Raw genomic sequence first — 15,198 nt, forward strand, 5'->3', positions numbered from 1 at the left:
CTCTAAACCACCCTACGCATTCTCTTTGTGTGCCTTGACTTTCATGAAATGGATGTGATTTTTTATCTAACAGTGTCTCGCTTTGTAGGTTTTTGTCACTCGCTAACCTTGTCCACTCAGAATAAATGAACCACCTCATTACCTCATTGGATTCTCGGGCATAGAAGTGTTGTTAGCAACATTTTGCTCTCAAAAATCGATTCTCCCATCCACTTTTTAACCAGAGAACCTATGGTGTCTAATTTACAACGCGCCAAAACGGTTACGACTTTATATTTTGAGAAGGAAATTAACAGGTTAATGACAATCAAAAAGCATCCCAGTTATATATTACCTACCAAAATGGTAAAATTTCAATGAGAAATCTATTTTAAGCGAAGTCTAATTCAAATTACTTTTAATCAAACCGTTTTCGCGAGTGTTAATTATCGTTTACAGAACACCTTTTACCTATGTCAGTGATTGTCTTGTGCTAACCATTCTAATTTCAGTTTAATTTTGCAAAATTAGGCAGACGGTGTTGTTGCTGACGGATTTTAGCTGCTACCCGCTTTTGTAGCGTGATTTTGTGTCTGTCTGCCTCATATAAGAGTGTGCGTGGTAACGGCTGCCGTGTTTGTTTTTGTGTTCTCTCGTGTAAATATTCACCAAGCCGATGCGTGAATGTGTGTGTGGTTTGGGTTTTATTGCTGCGTCTTTGTACGAACACGAGCCACAATCTCTTCTCAGCATTCATTTGAATAAATAAATATATGTGGACTCCAGCGGCCGATTCCTCCGCAGTCGAACGCAATCAATCAGAATTTCGGGTGCTGCTGTTACGCTATTATTTTGTGACGCGAATTCAGACAAAGCGCTTGTTTATGTTCGCCGAGTCGAACTGTGTTTATTTGTTTGTTTTTCGACTGCCTTTTGCTTTATTCGCTCAGAGTGATTTAGCGATATGACCACTCAAAAGCCGGCTTTATTGTCATCCCCGGGGTGAAACATGAAACGAGGCTTTTCCGAGAATCGCTTTGCTCTGTTAATTCTATAATTTCCTTGCGTATGTGGTCAGCAAAAATTGTTGGTGAAAATATAAAAAAGGTGCTTTCCCCAAAAAGAGTGGTTTTTTTAAACGAAATTTGCTTTAAAAAATGTTGCGTTGATGTAATCATGTAATCAACGAGTTGCAGTTTGTTTTACTCGTGCTTTTGCGCCCTGCTAATTGTCAAACAGTCATTTTCAGGCCTCGCACTGTTTATTTGCATATTGTAAGTGGGCCCTCCATTTCATACGACAACTGTGCCAGCGCTCCCAACCGAGGGAAAGAGCGTCAAGGGGTAATTGCGACAGTTCACGGCAGTGTGCGTTTCAGCCACGCGAAAAATGCCGTTTTGTAAACAACACAAAAAACTAGAATACGAGAGAAATTTCTTTCTATATTCCCCCATTTTGCCGTCTCACTCACGGTCCAAACATTAAAAATGGCTTGTTTCTTTTGTTCAATGGTGAAGAATTTTTGAATCAATTTTTTCATGTTGCTCGTTACTTCTTTCAAGAATCAAACTTAAATCAAGATTTTTATAAACAGTGGAGCTCATTGTCAAATGCACAAGAGCAAAAAATTCCGTTGACCTCTTGTCACGTCCGTGAGCATGAATTTAAAGCCGAGGATAAGCATCGTGCGCGAGCGGAGATTAGGACTGTAATCACGATGTTCCCGGAATGATGCTGCTGCACATGTATTCAATTCTCTCGTTTATTAAGCCGGCGTGTATTGGGAGGAGGCAACGCATACGCAGCATTTTAAATATTTAATTTATACACACGCGGCGATGCTTGTCTAACACACTTTTAAAAGCTTCTTATGTGCAAGGAATGAAAGACAATTCTGGTGGGAATAGCGCAGGCACCAGATTTTATCATCTGAGTTCCACAAGAGTGTGCGGTTGCTGCTGCGCCAGCAATATAATACAGACGCACAATGTAATGGATTAGAAAAGGAAAAGTAGTGTTCCCTCCTCTCTCCACTGAGATGGTGTTTTGATATTTTTATCATCCCGAGGATTGGGAGTACCCCGGCCGGCTCTCTCCGTCTTAAAAAATTCCCTTTTCCAACCTTTCCGGTCGTTGTCGTCGTCAAATTCATGCTCTGTTACTAACAACGTCTGCGTTTTCAGATGCAACCTTCAGTCAAATTGCAGCGTAGCAGTGAACGACGAGGTGTTCGGCGGAGACCCCTGCCCCGGCACTTTTAAATATGTAGAGGTGCAATATTCGTGTGCAGTAGGTCAGTCTGAATCCTGAGTGGGAAAGCTTTAAAACGGCAGGTCCATTAGTTGTGCGAAAACGGGCGTCGTTCGAGTGGCACGTCTCAATTTCGGCTCGCAGGCCTTTAAATATCTCAATATTTGAAGGAATTTCGGGCATAAAAGTCGGCGGTGGATCTAAATAACACCAGATGCCGCTCTCACAAAGAAAAAATAAAAATGCCCTCGCTGGCTGGCTTGCTGGCTGGCTCGTTCAGCGGCCGAGAACAACTTGTTTGGCGAGCTCGAGTGCGCGCACCTTCGGCTTCAGGTCAAAATTAAAACCTTGGAGCAGCGTTGCCACGTCCGACGAGCAGGAAGGTGCTCTTTCTCTCTCACACACCGCTCGAATCATGCCCATTTTCGTGCGATAAACTCGACTCACTTTGATACTTCTCCTTGCAAGGCACACAATATTCGCGAAATGTCAGAGGCCGATTGTTTCTCATGACTTTGACGGCTGCAAACTAAACGATTTGTGATCTCTTTCTTTTTCCCGATTCGATCAGATGCTCAAATCAGCAAAACTGCAGCATTTTAGCGAGCACAAATGTGTTCGGGGACCCGTGTCCAGGGACTAAAAAGTATTTAGAAGCACATTATCAATGTCTCGCAGGTAAAAAATTAAAAAAAATCAACTCTAGAGCATGTTTACAACCTTTGATTCTAGTTTGGTTTGATTTTTCGCCTTCTTCCACATTCGAACTGTATTCTTTCCACCTTCACTCGCAGTTTATTAATATTTCCACTCACGTTAATGTTTTAATTTATGAGCATGACCGATAAAATTAAAAGAGGTATTTCGGCATAAGTACAATTATCAAAAATACCTTGCACTTTGAAACACACATCTACAATCACACAAGTAGGCTAGCTATATCTTTAGCTAAATTTTGCATAGTGTAGAAATATCCAATAGATTTATTGAAATTCCTATAAATGTGTTTAATTTTTTAAAAAAATTTAAAGAGGTTCCTTCTTGAGTATAACTTTTTTCCACATTTATTGATGTGAAACTCCCAGAAGAACCATTTGATAAATTTTTTGTTTAAAAAAAAGTTGTTTCAATAAATCACGTCTTTGGAGATTTCACTGTCAAACGTTCTGAATCTAATAAAAGGCCAAATTTTAGCAGAGAGCACGTCGACGACTCTTCGGCCGAGTCCACCGTGGTTAATCACCTCGCAGCCGAGCGTGTGGAGCACGGCTAAGCTCCCATCGCTGCGACCTCTGCCCAAGGCAGCGGCCGATACGACGACAAGCACGGCGGTGGCCGCAGTAGTGACCACCCCGGTAGTGCCATTCATCGAAACAGGGGAAGAGTACGAGGAGCCGCCAGTGGACAGTGGGCCGCCTGTGGTCACGCAGCCACCTCAGCAGGTGCCAGTGGCTCCTGAGGTGGTGACTACGACTACCACCACCACCACTGCAGCACCCCCAAGCACTACGCAATCTACGCGAAGAAAAACCCATCCCATTACAGGTAGATATTCTAACTGCAATGTCCTGTGTTTATTCATTCCAAAGAAATTTGATGCCATAGAATTCTTAAATACAATTTTTAATGAACAATATAAACTCTTCTAAACAGTGGTAAATATAGTTACAATTCGAAAATTATTAAAATGTTTCTTAGAGTTGAGTATATTTAAATTTTCTCCATTTCCACAGTGAAATTGGCATGAAATTTAACGTTCTGAATACAATTTAAGTCAAACATTAAAAATTATTTAAAAAAAACAACAAGGGAAATGTTTAGACTGCTTTGCCATATAAATGTCTCACAATTAAAATATGGAATCAGCTAACTTGAATCATTATGGAGTATTAAAAACACGTTCAAAGTAAACTTGTTTGAGGATCTAGCGAATAGGAGAGCCTCTACTTTGTAGCTGTAGCAAGAAAAATGTTAAAGAATATCTCGAGCTCCACTTGTTTTCAAGTCTATATTTCATTTTACAAGCATATCAAAAGGCTTTATGTCACACTTGTACTGCGAAGAAAACGTCAGCTTGAAATTTCACCTCCCGCTCAAGTACCCACTGCGTAGCTGAAGCTGATTTTTCTCCGTTTCAGTTGCACCAGAGAGGAAGCAGCCGCAAGCTCCAATCTGGGAGACCGACCTTTTGCAGTACTGCGCACCGGCGACAGCCCGCAACATCAACTGGAACTGGACGCAGGTGGGTGACACGGCTGTCCAGCCGTGTCCCGGAGGCACCACAGGCCAGGCGCGTTGGCGCTGCATTTACATCCAGGAGATTAACCAAATCGGCCGCGCAACCTGGGAGCCAGGTACACCTGACCTGAGCGAATGCCGCTCCGTGTGGGTGTCCAACCTAGAGTCCAGCATCAAGGAGGGTGACAACATCATCTCCATTGCCGATGACCTCTCTCAGGTAGGAAACCTGGATTACATATCTTTACCTTTTAATTTCCTTTTCTTATTTTTGCATATTTTATTTTTAAATCAAAATTAGTAACCTAGACGTGACAATATTTTAAAAATAAAACAAGCACAAATGAATCATTTGATTATAGTGTTCTAACTCTGTCTCTATTCAGGAAAAATTCTACCCTCTGAACCAATTTTCAAATTTGATTCCTCTTTTTAAATAGAACTGCAAAAAGTAAATACAAAATGACTAATTTGTTGCGTGTCCGCAGGTGACAATTAACAAGATGCTATACGGCGGCGATTTGATGACCACGTCCGAAATTATCAAGACGATGGCGCATAAGATCAATTTGGACGTCCAGTCATTCCCGGACCAGCGCCAGAGGGAGGCGTTAGTGTCCGAGCTGTTGCACAAGGTGGTCCTCACGAGCAGCAATTTGCTGGATGACTCACAGCAGTCTTCGTGGAAGGACTTAAATTACAACGAGCAGATGCGTATCGCCACCACCCTCATGACCGGCCTTGAGGAGAACGCCTTCCTGCTGGCTAACACTATGGTGGTTGAGAAGACCGTTGAAGAGAAAGTCAAGAATGTTTGTAAGTTCTTAAAATAAGCAAGACGTTTTCAGTTTGACCTGCAAAATGTTTCTTTTCAGTGGTTTCCGTGCGGGTTCTGGAGACGAGGAATACCGGCGCTGAGCAGTTTCCCTCGCCGTACACGAGCAACGAGTGGCTGAACAACATTGGCTGGCTCGAACTTCCACGCGGTGTTCTCCTCGAGAACAGTGAGTCCGGCCTGGTGCGTCTGGTCTTCATGGCGTTTGACCGTCTTGAGGAGATACTCCAGCCCAAGAGCAGCACACTAGCAGCAGCCCACGAGGAGTCCACAGCCGTTAGTATAGGAGAGGATACGTCAAACAACGGTGGGATGCCTTCATCGTCGCTAATTAATAGCAAAATCATCTCTGCCTCGCTCAGCAAGGGAAGGCACATCCAGTTGTCTGAGCCCGTGAGGATGTGCCTCAAGCACATTAAGACTGAAAATGTCAGCAATCCAACTTGTGTCTTCTGGGACTACACAATGAGGTATGGCCAAATTTATTAATTAGAATATTCACAAGAAATATTCAGAGTTATCTTAACCGCTCGTCATATTTCTTACACTTTTCTTTCCGAATTTTTACATATTTTAATTATGTTGATTCATCTGGTCAATTATTTGTATTGCAATGATTTATACACATTTTATTATTTTAATATCCAATTATACATCTCTTATAATTATAAAATAGCATGAAATTTAGTTAGTAACATTTGCAAAATGAATTTTCAGTGCGTGGTCTTCAGAAGGCTGTGAAGTCGAGGCGACCAACAGAACTCACACGGAGTGCAAGTGTAACCACCTGACGAATTTCGCTATCCTAATGGACGTGCACGAAACCCTGCTGGCACCTACGCACGAGGCCTACCTCCGGATCTTGACTTATATCGGCTGCGCCATCTCTATCATCTTTCTTCTCTTAACCATCATAACATTTCAGTTTTTTCGTAACCTCAAAGTACGAGCTACTCATTAGAATTTCATTTGCCCAGTGGTTAACCGCAATGTAAAAATTGCAGTCGGACCGAACAACAATCCACAAGAACTTGTGCTTCTGCCTCTTGATCGGAGAGAGTGTCTTCCTTGCTGGAATTGGACAGACTGACAAGCACATCCTTTGCGGAATAGTGGCTGCTATTCTACACTACTCTTTCCTCAGCGCATTTGCTTGGATGTTCCTTGAAGGTACACTTTTAAACCAATCCTGCTTCAGTAACTCATAGGGTGTTTGCAAATATGAGAGAAAAGTAAATGAGAGACGGAAATGTAAAACTAATGGTTCCAATTATTAAAAAAGTACCCAAGAAAAATGTCTGTTTTCTAATCCGTCACTCTTTTAATTGTATAAAAATCAACCTTTAACTTGCCCTTATTTTTTAATTTATTGGAATATACTATATGAAAATAACATTGCAAAATATTTCTAGGATACCAACTTTACGTGATGCTGGTAGAGGTGTTTGATGCTGAAAAGCCACGCATCAAATGGTACTATATCATCGGCTACGGCGCTCCCCTGATCATCGTGCTTGTGTCTGGAATTGTTGATTTTGATGGATATGGAACTGACCGATACTGCTGGCTGACTACTGAGAACTACTTCATCTGGAGTTTTGTTGGACCAGTCATTGCCGTGATTCTTGTAAGTGACTCTCATTTTACGATGAGAAATATGTAGCTTTTTAATGAATAATTAATTTAATAATTTTCTCATTTTCAGGCCAATCTAGTCTTTTTAAGCATGGCCGTGTACAAAATGTGCCGCCACAGCAGTACTTCAGTCCCTGTGAAGACCAAGGAACACGCCAGGCTTGCCAGCGTCAGGTACTTGATTTTTCATTATGCACAAACTATTTGACACTAATATTTGAGGAGCATGGTTTGGTCAAAAATCACTATTATATAAGTTATAATGACAAATTCTTTGTACAAATAACGTTGGTGTTGGTTTTCGATAAGCTACCTAAAAATAATTAGTTGAGTCAGGCAGACCGTTGATTTACTTACTAAAATTAAAAACACTTGATTTTGGTGAGTCATAAGATTTACCAACATTCTTTTGGTGTGTGTACTTTTTAACTCTTTTGTTTGTTCTTTTTTGCATGCATAGTGGAAAGGAAGAGAATGCTCATTCCAACAAAATCCAAACAAACTTGTAAGGATGGTTTTCAAAATTTTCTTCTCTTTTACTCTATCTGTATTTTTGTCTATTAACTGTGACACTAGTTGAAATAGAGTAGCACTATGACTAGCGAGTTGGACAATAATTACCGCTTTTCGTCACAGGAAGGGCTCCTAAGCGCTTGTCCAATTCGTCTAGAGAGTTGAGTAAGGTTTCGACCGTTCACTAACTGTGATTTTGGTTCGCAGGTCGTGGCTGCGAGGTGCAATTGCCCTCGTCTTCTTGCTCGGCCTGACGTGGACGTTTGGCCTGCTGTTCCTCAACAAGGAGACCGCCATCATGGCTTACGTTTTCACAATTTTGAATAGCTTACAGGGACTGTTTATATTTGTTTTCCATTGTGCTCAGAACGAGAAGGTAAGGAGCTTGTTGGGCTTGCAACATACCACCACACTCTTGTAAATTCGCAATCGGAAAATATGTAAACGGTGTGTAATAACGAATCGGACTGTTAACCATTTTGTACCATAAATAAATGTATATCCGCAGATAATTGTAAAGTCCCTCGAACCGCCTCCCGAAATTTTTTCTATAATTTTCACTCTTATTTTCCGATTGTTTTGATTTTTTGGTTGCTTTATTTTAAGTTGGTCCTTCTTTTCTCGCTCGGTTTTAGGTTCAAAAGGAGATAAAAAGGTTCATAAAAAGAAACAGCTGGCTGCAGTGCTGCTGTTGCAGCGGCGGCTCGGGCAAGGAGCAGAGCTCGGGCTTTTTCGCCGGCTCCAACGGCACCCCTTCGGCTCCAAATTCCCATAGCACAGACAGCTCCGCATTGTCACCTCACGGCAATAGTGTGGGTACCTCTGTAGTTTCTTTGCCCAACCACCTCCACAGCCACAACCACCACCTGCCACACCACTTCCCCAACAACGCCCCCCGAATCCAGCCCAACCACCACTACCCGTCCTCGTACCACTCACATCCGCATCACACCTCAATTATCACAACACCAAGTCGGGGATCGACGAGTGTCCAGCACTGTTCTATTAATAACCATGAGTCTCAAGGCAAGTGCTGACATGCCTATATTTACTTTTGCGTTCTCACCCTGTTTTTAAACCGCACCTTGGAGCTTTTTTATATATTATACATTATTATTATTGTGTGTAAATATTAACCGAGAGATAAATAATAATTAGTCGATTGACTCCCCGTGCAGAACAGCATCAGCTTTGCCTTTTCCAATTTAATTCTACCGTTTCCGATTAAGTTGCATATTTTTATTTACACTCGCTGCTTTTTGAGCTTTTTTAACATACCTTTCATCGGCTGGCACCAGACAAAAATGAACCCAGATTGTTTCAATGTGTAGACGGAAAAAATGTTGAAACAAGCGAACGCTTTTAACGAAGTGACACGGGAGTGGTGGTGTGATGTGGATTTAGTAGCTTTCTTTGTAGAGGTAGACACACACAGACAGACAGACACCTTGCCCTTCCTCGCTCTCTAATCGATCTCCTGCTCTCGAATGTTTGATCAAATTAAAAGCAAAGTCTAACAAATGTTGTGTTAACGGAGCAGTAAAACCTGCACCTACTCACACCTGAAAATTCAATTCGATTTTGAGCCTAAAACGAGTATTTATATCATTTTTGATTCTCCCCAAAAACACTGCAGGATGTAATTTTCACTCAATTTGATCTGTGATAAAAATTACGTTTCAGCCTGATAATTTGGATCTGGTTTCTATTTTTTTCCATAAAGTTCTTGAGCTCTTTCCTGACAAAAACCTTGAGCAAAATTAATGTTTTAATCAAAGATCTAGTTGTTCGAACTTTTATTAATGCCTGAAGTGCATAATTTTCAATTATAAAGAGTCTTAACTGCCTGCAGAGTTTTTGAGGAAATCTCGCCTTTTTTAATAATTTATTGATTACTTTCACGGCCTTACACAACGCACATTTTATTTTAAATCCACCAATTAATTTGCTTGAGGTTTTTTAATTTTGGTTTGCTCCGTTTTTTTTGTCCCGCAGAAGATTTCTTTTAAGTCGTACCACGGTCGCGTGGACTCGGAGGCGGAAGAGTCGCCGCGCTCGCTCAACACGACCACGCTGACGAGCATGAGCAATCTTCGCGGCGGCGGGGGCAACAACAACAAGGATGGTGGCGGCACGCTGAGACGCGGCATCGATTATGGGGTTGGCAACGACTACTCTGGCCAGGATCTGGTGGTGACGCCCGTGGCAAACATCATCGACCCGTCTAAGGTGATCCTGGCAGCCGAGCTGGACTATGGACGCGCCGAGCAGCTGGGCACCCTGACGCGCGCGCAACAGGCAGAAGTGCGCACGCCGACCCACCTAGTCCCGCATCTGCTGCACCACCAGATCGCCGCTCAGCACCACTACCTTACGCACGGCGGCCGCAAGAAGGGCTACCTACGCGCCGCCAGTCCCTGGAACCACACATACACGGAAATCAGGGACGGCCTGCACCTGCGAGGCGGCCGTCCGCCGTCCGAGGATGACCCCGTCTACGAGGAGATCGAGCGGGGCGGCGCCGCCACCGAAATCCAGGTTTCGGACATGTCTGACGAGGACGGCCGGCGGCAAAGCGACATGAGCCGGCAGTCTTCGCGCAGCTACTCGGACCACCGGCCGCTGATTGCCTCGTCGGCCGTCACGTTTGACGCCCTTTGGCGGCACAATCTCAAAGAGCAGCAGCAGCTTGACGCCGAGCTGATGCGCAGGGTGCAGCGGCAGATGTCGCCCGGATTTGTGTATCCAGACGCGAGTGCGCGCACTGTTGCCTTCCTTGAGGGCGAGACTGTCGTGTGCCACCTGCAGCCCGACTCGGCCGCCGCCGTCGACCCCTACAACCCCTACTCGGCCAGGACGGTCGTCCTTTCCCCCTACAGCGAGTGCTGACCGCCAATAACGCACTTTTCCACTAGCAGCTAGTGAAATCCTACTCTAGCCTGTAAGAAAACACGTGATTAGTGTGCATGTGATTCCGATTGCGATTTTTTTTTTATCTCACTCCGCGCTTTTGTGTACAAAATGCGATACTCTCTGACTATTTATTGCCATTCGACCGCTTTTGCAGAGTGGGACAATTTAAAAACGATCACGTGATCGTTTCATCTGACTGTTGAGTAGCATCTCTTCTGGCAAATGCATTTGTTGTCACCTCGGAAGTGTCGGACGAAAGTGTACTGTGTGAACGTTGTGTATAAAGTTCTAGTGTTAAGAACCTTTATACGTGTTTAGATGCCTGGCAGACACGCGATGGTATTAAATATATTCAGTGTATAGATGGAATTAAGTATGATGTAAAACTAAATATTAAATTAAAACCCAACAAACAACAGAGACAAACCTGATGGTTAAGTGTTGCTTCCAATTCGTAAAGCCAGCATGGAATCCCCTAACGAAAACCACAGGTGTGTGTGTTAATAAAATACAAATGTACCCCAAATTTCTTAGAGGAATGGCGAATCAATGTGAGGCAAAGTAAGAGGAAGTAATGTTGTTTCGATGTAAAAAAAAGAACTGTGATGCAACCGTTTTTTGAAGACTGTTAGATCTTGATTTGCTGAGTAAAATTTGAGAGAAAAGTGCACAAACGAGAAAATAAATTATTTATGAAAAGTAATAAAAAATCCACTGCTGTTTACTTTCTTCGTTTGAGTTTCCAATTAAAAGTTTGAAATGGAGTTTTGGCTTACTACCTCACCTCTGTTTAATCTAGTTAGCGTCTCTGCTTGATGCAACCCTTCTGGGACTCGCTCCTGCATTTAGAAGATGTAATGAAAAAATAACAACGCCGTTAGTACACCAGGAAAATGCTTCTCGGCGCCTAACCGCGGCGCACTGCCTTTATTATTATTTATATTCACATTGAGCCGACCGAGCTATACAGAATACATATTTCTGCCATTCTTTTCATCCAATATTTCTTTAGCTCTCTTTTATTCAACATCATTTAATAGTTTTTGAGTCTCGTTGGCAAATACACTGAACAAAGATGAGAAAGATAGACCGCGGACATGGAATTGTGGGCTCTTATTTCTTATTCAACAACGAATTCAAATATTTGCACAACCACTTCAGCGCAGAGGATCGGGCAATTGAAATCAATTCTAGATCGAGATCTCTAGGAACTCATGTCATTTGCATACTACATTTTCTGTGACACTAGAATGTTATCATAAAAAGAAGAATCATCTATGGAAACTTTTTAATAAATTAACCTTAATTTAACAAATGGTTTTGATACAGTATAATCATTTTAACTATGGACTGGAAACAAGAGTAACTAAAAATACAGATTTGCTGATGGGTATATTTACATTTTTTGTTAAGGATAATAAAAATTGCTGCTTTCCTTTTAATTTTGATGAGGATGTTTTGTCCCAGTTTTTAATTGGTAAAATTTGTATTTTGCTCCAAAAAAGATCGAATATCGTCAAGAGTTGAAAATCACGAGCCCAAGAAGTCCTATTTCGGCTCTCGACGCACAAAGCAGGTTTTGATGAGCCCTGCGAGAGCAAATTTGCACGACTTCGAAGGGGGGAAGGAATTACTGATGGCTCTCTCTGGGGATGCCAGCTGAATGAGTGAGAAAGAGAAGTAAAGCTTTTCATTCATTACAGGGTCTTTGTGAGTGTGTGTGTGATGATAGGGGAAGTGCTCTCTGTCAAATGAAATTACGTGCGAGCAGCCAGTTAAACGCCCATATCATGCCAGCGGTGAAAATTGCCAAGACTGCGTTAGGTTAAAATGGCATTTGCCGCGTCCATTGCGGCGAAATAAGGGTTGCGCTGAAGTGGTTGCTGATACACAAGTGACCTTCTCTACACGTTACATTAGTAGTTTCTCCTGCTTCTCTCTTTATTGTTCATCACCAGTTACTTTGTTCCGGTCCTCTCTTAGAAAAGAGTCAAAATAAAGCCGACACAAAGTACGTGGTTAGATTTTTACATTTTTGGTTCGGGTCAGGGCCGTCAAAAACGCACCCTTGGTGATATTCTCAATGCTGATATGGAACGCTTTTGAAATTTGTTTCTGGTTGGTCGAAATTGAGTTTAGCGGAACAAAGTACGAGTAAAAATATAAATCTCCAGTGGAATGATGTGTGGGATAAATGAATCGGCCGTTTTTCGCTTGATTAGCGTGTTCTGTAAAGCAAGTTTTAAAAATACATCTCTCTTCTCGTCGCGAGCATATGATATAGACAGCAATTGGTCGCCGGATCACACGTTCGCGATGTCTGGTGGCATCTCGGCGATCAAGTCCTTGTTCAGATTCTCCACCTTGGTCGAACCATTGCTGTCGTCAAACAAAATTTGCTGCTGCTGCGGGGGTGCCGTGATCGTTGGTCTGTTTCGTCGACGTCTCAGGTTCGTGCCCACCAGCAGAGCGATAATCGCCGCGTAGAATACCACGATCACCTGTGAAACGAAGAAGAAAGGTCAGAATCTCTTTTTCAGGGATTTATAAGATTGCAAGAAAAGCGATTTTTTTCAGGGATATGGTTGTCAGTGAGGGAAAAAATGTTTAGCAGGAATTTCCCGATCATATGAAATATTTGTTTTGTATTTAATAAAAATTCATCTTCAAAATATATCAGGTCAGAATTTCCGATATTTGTTATTGGGATTGCTCGTTAGTGTTGCGTTTTTTTACATTTAATCATAGTTTGTACTTCATACATAGAACAATTAATTTATTCATCACGGAGGGATAATACCCAAAATTATTTATAAAACATGGAATCAATCTAAAGCCGCAATTTTTTCTGAGTTATTTAGAGTCACGTAAAATTAATTATAAATTCAAGCAATATCTTCCTGTTGATTAGATTTTAATTTAATAACTCAAAACATCATCCTGAGGGTCGCAACATTACCATTTAGAAATATCAAAATTACATGAACATATTTTTAATGTTACTTTTTTTCATAAAGTCCAAAACAAAAATCTATCATTATCAGAGTCAAGGAAGGGGTCCAGATGGATCAACCTCTAAATAATCAGAAAGAGAAGTATAAAAAAATTATTTATTATAAACAAAGATTTAAATTAGCGTGAGATTCTGCCCTAAGTAAGATATATTTATTTCCTAAAGAAAATAACTTTTTTTAAAGTAGTATGAAATCTAGAAAGTAAATACAGTAAACAGTCACTTATAAATTAACCTTGACAAAATTAACGTCTTTTAAAATTTGATTGTCATATAAAAAGTAAAACTTAAATGAAGAGATATATCTATTTAATTATTTCCTAAAAAAAAATTGAATAAAGAAAATCACATTAACCTCCTGATGATTGACAGTAACAAGTGCTGAGCTCTGTTGTGAACAGCAAAGGGAAAGAGGAAAAATTCCTGATTCTGGCTGAGGGGGAAAAGCTAAGCGTGTTTGCCAACAAGTAAAATCGATTGGCGCAGTCAGAGGTCAAACGCTTTGGGCTGAATAAGTTGTCTGCGAGCGAGAGCGAGCGTGTGCTGTGAATGTGCGGGAGGAATTCGCCAATAACGACGAGGCGCGCGCGTTGGAGTGTTTGGGTCACATACCGTCACGTAGAGGATGGCGTCGTGCGAGAAGTCGACGGGCGGCCGGTGCGAGATGTTGGCCGAGTGGGTGAGCGCCGCTCGGTACACGGCGGGCAGCAGCGTGCCGTGGCACGGCGAACCCACGCTCCTGCAACAGTCGAAAATACTAGTCAATCAACAATGCTCTCCCTGCGGGGGCGCCCAGTTTGACACTGACAATTGAGATGGGTCAACTGCTGGCCTTGCCTCCCGCCTCTGCTCTCGGCAAAGTCACACGCAAATACAGATCAAAATGAAAAGCGTAGGATTTATTGGGAAAACTGTTTTTCTTATATTCCTTTTTTTAATTTAAGTTTTTCCTGTTTCCCTTTGAGAATAGAAGAACACTCGTTATATGTACTCTCTCATGAGCTGTTAGGCAGGAAAGTTTAATGATTTTCGGATTGAACTTGAGATGGTTTTGAATACATGAAACCGTAGCAAAATACAAACAGCTATATAAGACACTTACCATTTACGTGTAATAGTGTGGGATGCTGGGAGAAATTAAAAAAAAAACTTCCAGGAATCTAATATAACGCAATTTTTATTTACTTTTTGCATGACGTGAAAAACTTCTGATTGAGCACCATGCATATCAAAGCGTATTAAGACATTTTAGATTCAATAAAAGTAATTTTATTGCGGATAATTAATTCATATCTAAATTTAAAAACATTAAAGCTGGCTGAAAATAATCTATTTCCTGATATAATACGCCTCACAGTCCTTCCTAGCAATAAACTTGAAAATTAGCATTTTACTGCACAACTTAATATTGTATTGCTCTCTCCCTATAGAAACTTACTATATTTACTCTATTACTAAATTAGATAAATGGTTTTCTTGCAGAAATAATTATTTAAGCTTCCCATGCACTCAGTAGTTGTTAAACAAGAAATGCCATTAGTCTAAGCCTAATCACAGAAATCTTGTTCAGAGATCTTCCAGATCGGCTGTTGCGCAATATCAGGAACAAATTTGTAGCGTAGCCCAAGATGCAAAGTTTCGAGTGCGAAAAGCTATTGATTGACTTCAGAAGTAAAATGTTTGGATAATCTAGATGTGCCTCGAGCCCAGAGGAGCACACAATTCTCAGAAGTGCGGCAACAACCAATAAATTCGCGTTTCGGCGACGACTGGTGGCAACTTGCGAAACTCTGTCGAATTGAAACGCGGGGAAAATAGCAGC

General features: G+C 41.6%; 2 protein-coding genes across 10 annotated transcripts in view; one reads left to right on the top strand and one right to left on the bottom strand.

Moving 5' to 3' along the window:
- Positions 1-11,073, top strand: part of Cirl (Calcium-independent receptor for alpha-latrotoxin) — a 65,572-nt gene extending 54,499 nt beyond the window's left edge. Inside the window, exons 4-16 of one of the 8 annotated variants that reach the window (XM_065495871.1) lie at positions 2,163-2,272; positions 3,424-3,774; positions 4,368-4,687; positions 4,956-5,283; positions 5,343-5,772; positions 6,020-6,245; positions 6,307-6,472; positions 6,715-6,929; positions 7,008-7,111; positions 7,398-7,442; positions 7,658-7,826; positions 8,086-8,262; positions 9,446-11,073. In XM_065495871.1, coding sequence (XP_065351943.1) covers positions 2,163-2,272; positions 3,424-3,774; positions 4,368-4,687; positions 4,956-5,283; positions 5,343-5,772; positions 6,020-6,245; positions 6,307-6,472; positions 6,715-6,929; positions 7,008-7,111; positions 7,398-7,442; positions 7,658-7,826; positions 8,086-8,262; positions 9,446-10,339 — 3,535 coding nt within the window. In that variant the 3' untranslated portion in view covers positions 10,340-11,073. Of the gene's footprint in view, positions 1-2,162; positions 2,273-2,800; positions 2,908-3,423; positions 3,775-4,367; positions 4,688-4,955; positions 5,284-5,342; positions 5,773-6,019; positions 6,246-6,306; positions 6,473-6,714; positions 6,930-7,007; positions 7,112-7,397; positions 7,443-7,657; positions 7,827-8,085; positions 8,477-9,445 lie in introns of all 8 variants that reach the window. The other 7 variants (XM_065495873.1, XM_065495874.1, XM_065495879.1 and 4 more) reach the window with 7 other exon arrangements.
- A 171-nt stretch (positions 11,074-11,244) lies between these two features.
- The window catches only part of LOC135947208 (uncharacterized), a 44,176-nt gene continuing 40,222 nt past the window's right edge, over positions 11,245-15,198 (bottom strand). For both annotated transcript variants that reach the window (XM_065495881.1, XM_065495880.1), the window contains exons 3-4: positions 13,989-14,115; positions 11,245-12,864 (exon numbers count right to left, since the gene is read on the bottom strand). In XM_065495881.1, coding sequence (XP_065351953.1) covers positions 12,667-12,864; positions 13,989-14,115 — 325 coding nt within the window. In that variant the 3' untranslated portion in view covers positions 11,245-12,666. The remainder of the gene's footprint in view (positions 12,865-13,988; positions 14,116-15,198) is intronic.

This window comes from Cloeon dipterum, chromosome X (assembly GCF_949628265.1).
Source record: "Cloeon dipterum chromosome X, ieCloDipt1.1, whole genome shotgun sequence".
NCBI classification, from domain to species: domain Eukaryota; kingdom Metazoa; phylum Arthropoda; class Insecta; order Ephemeroptera; family Baetidae; genus Cloeon; species Cloeon dipterum.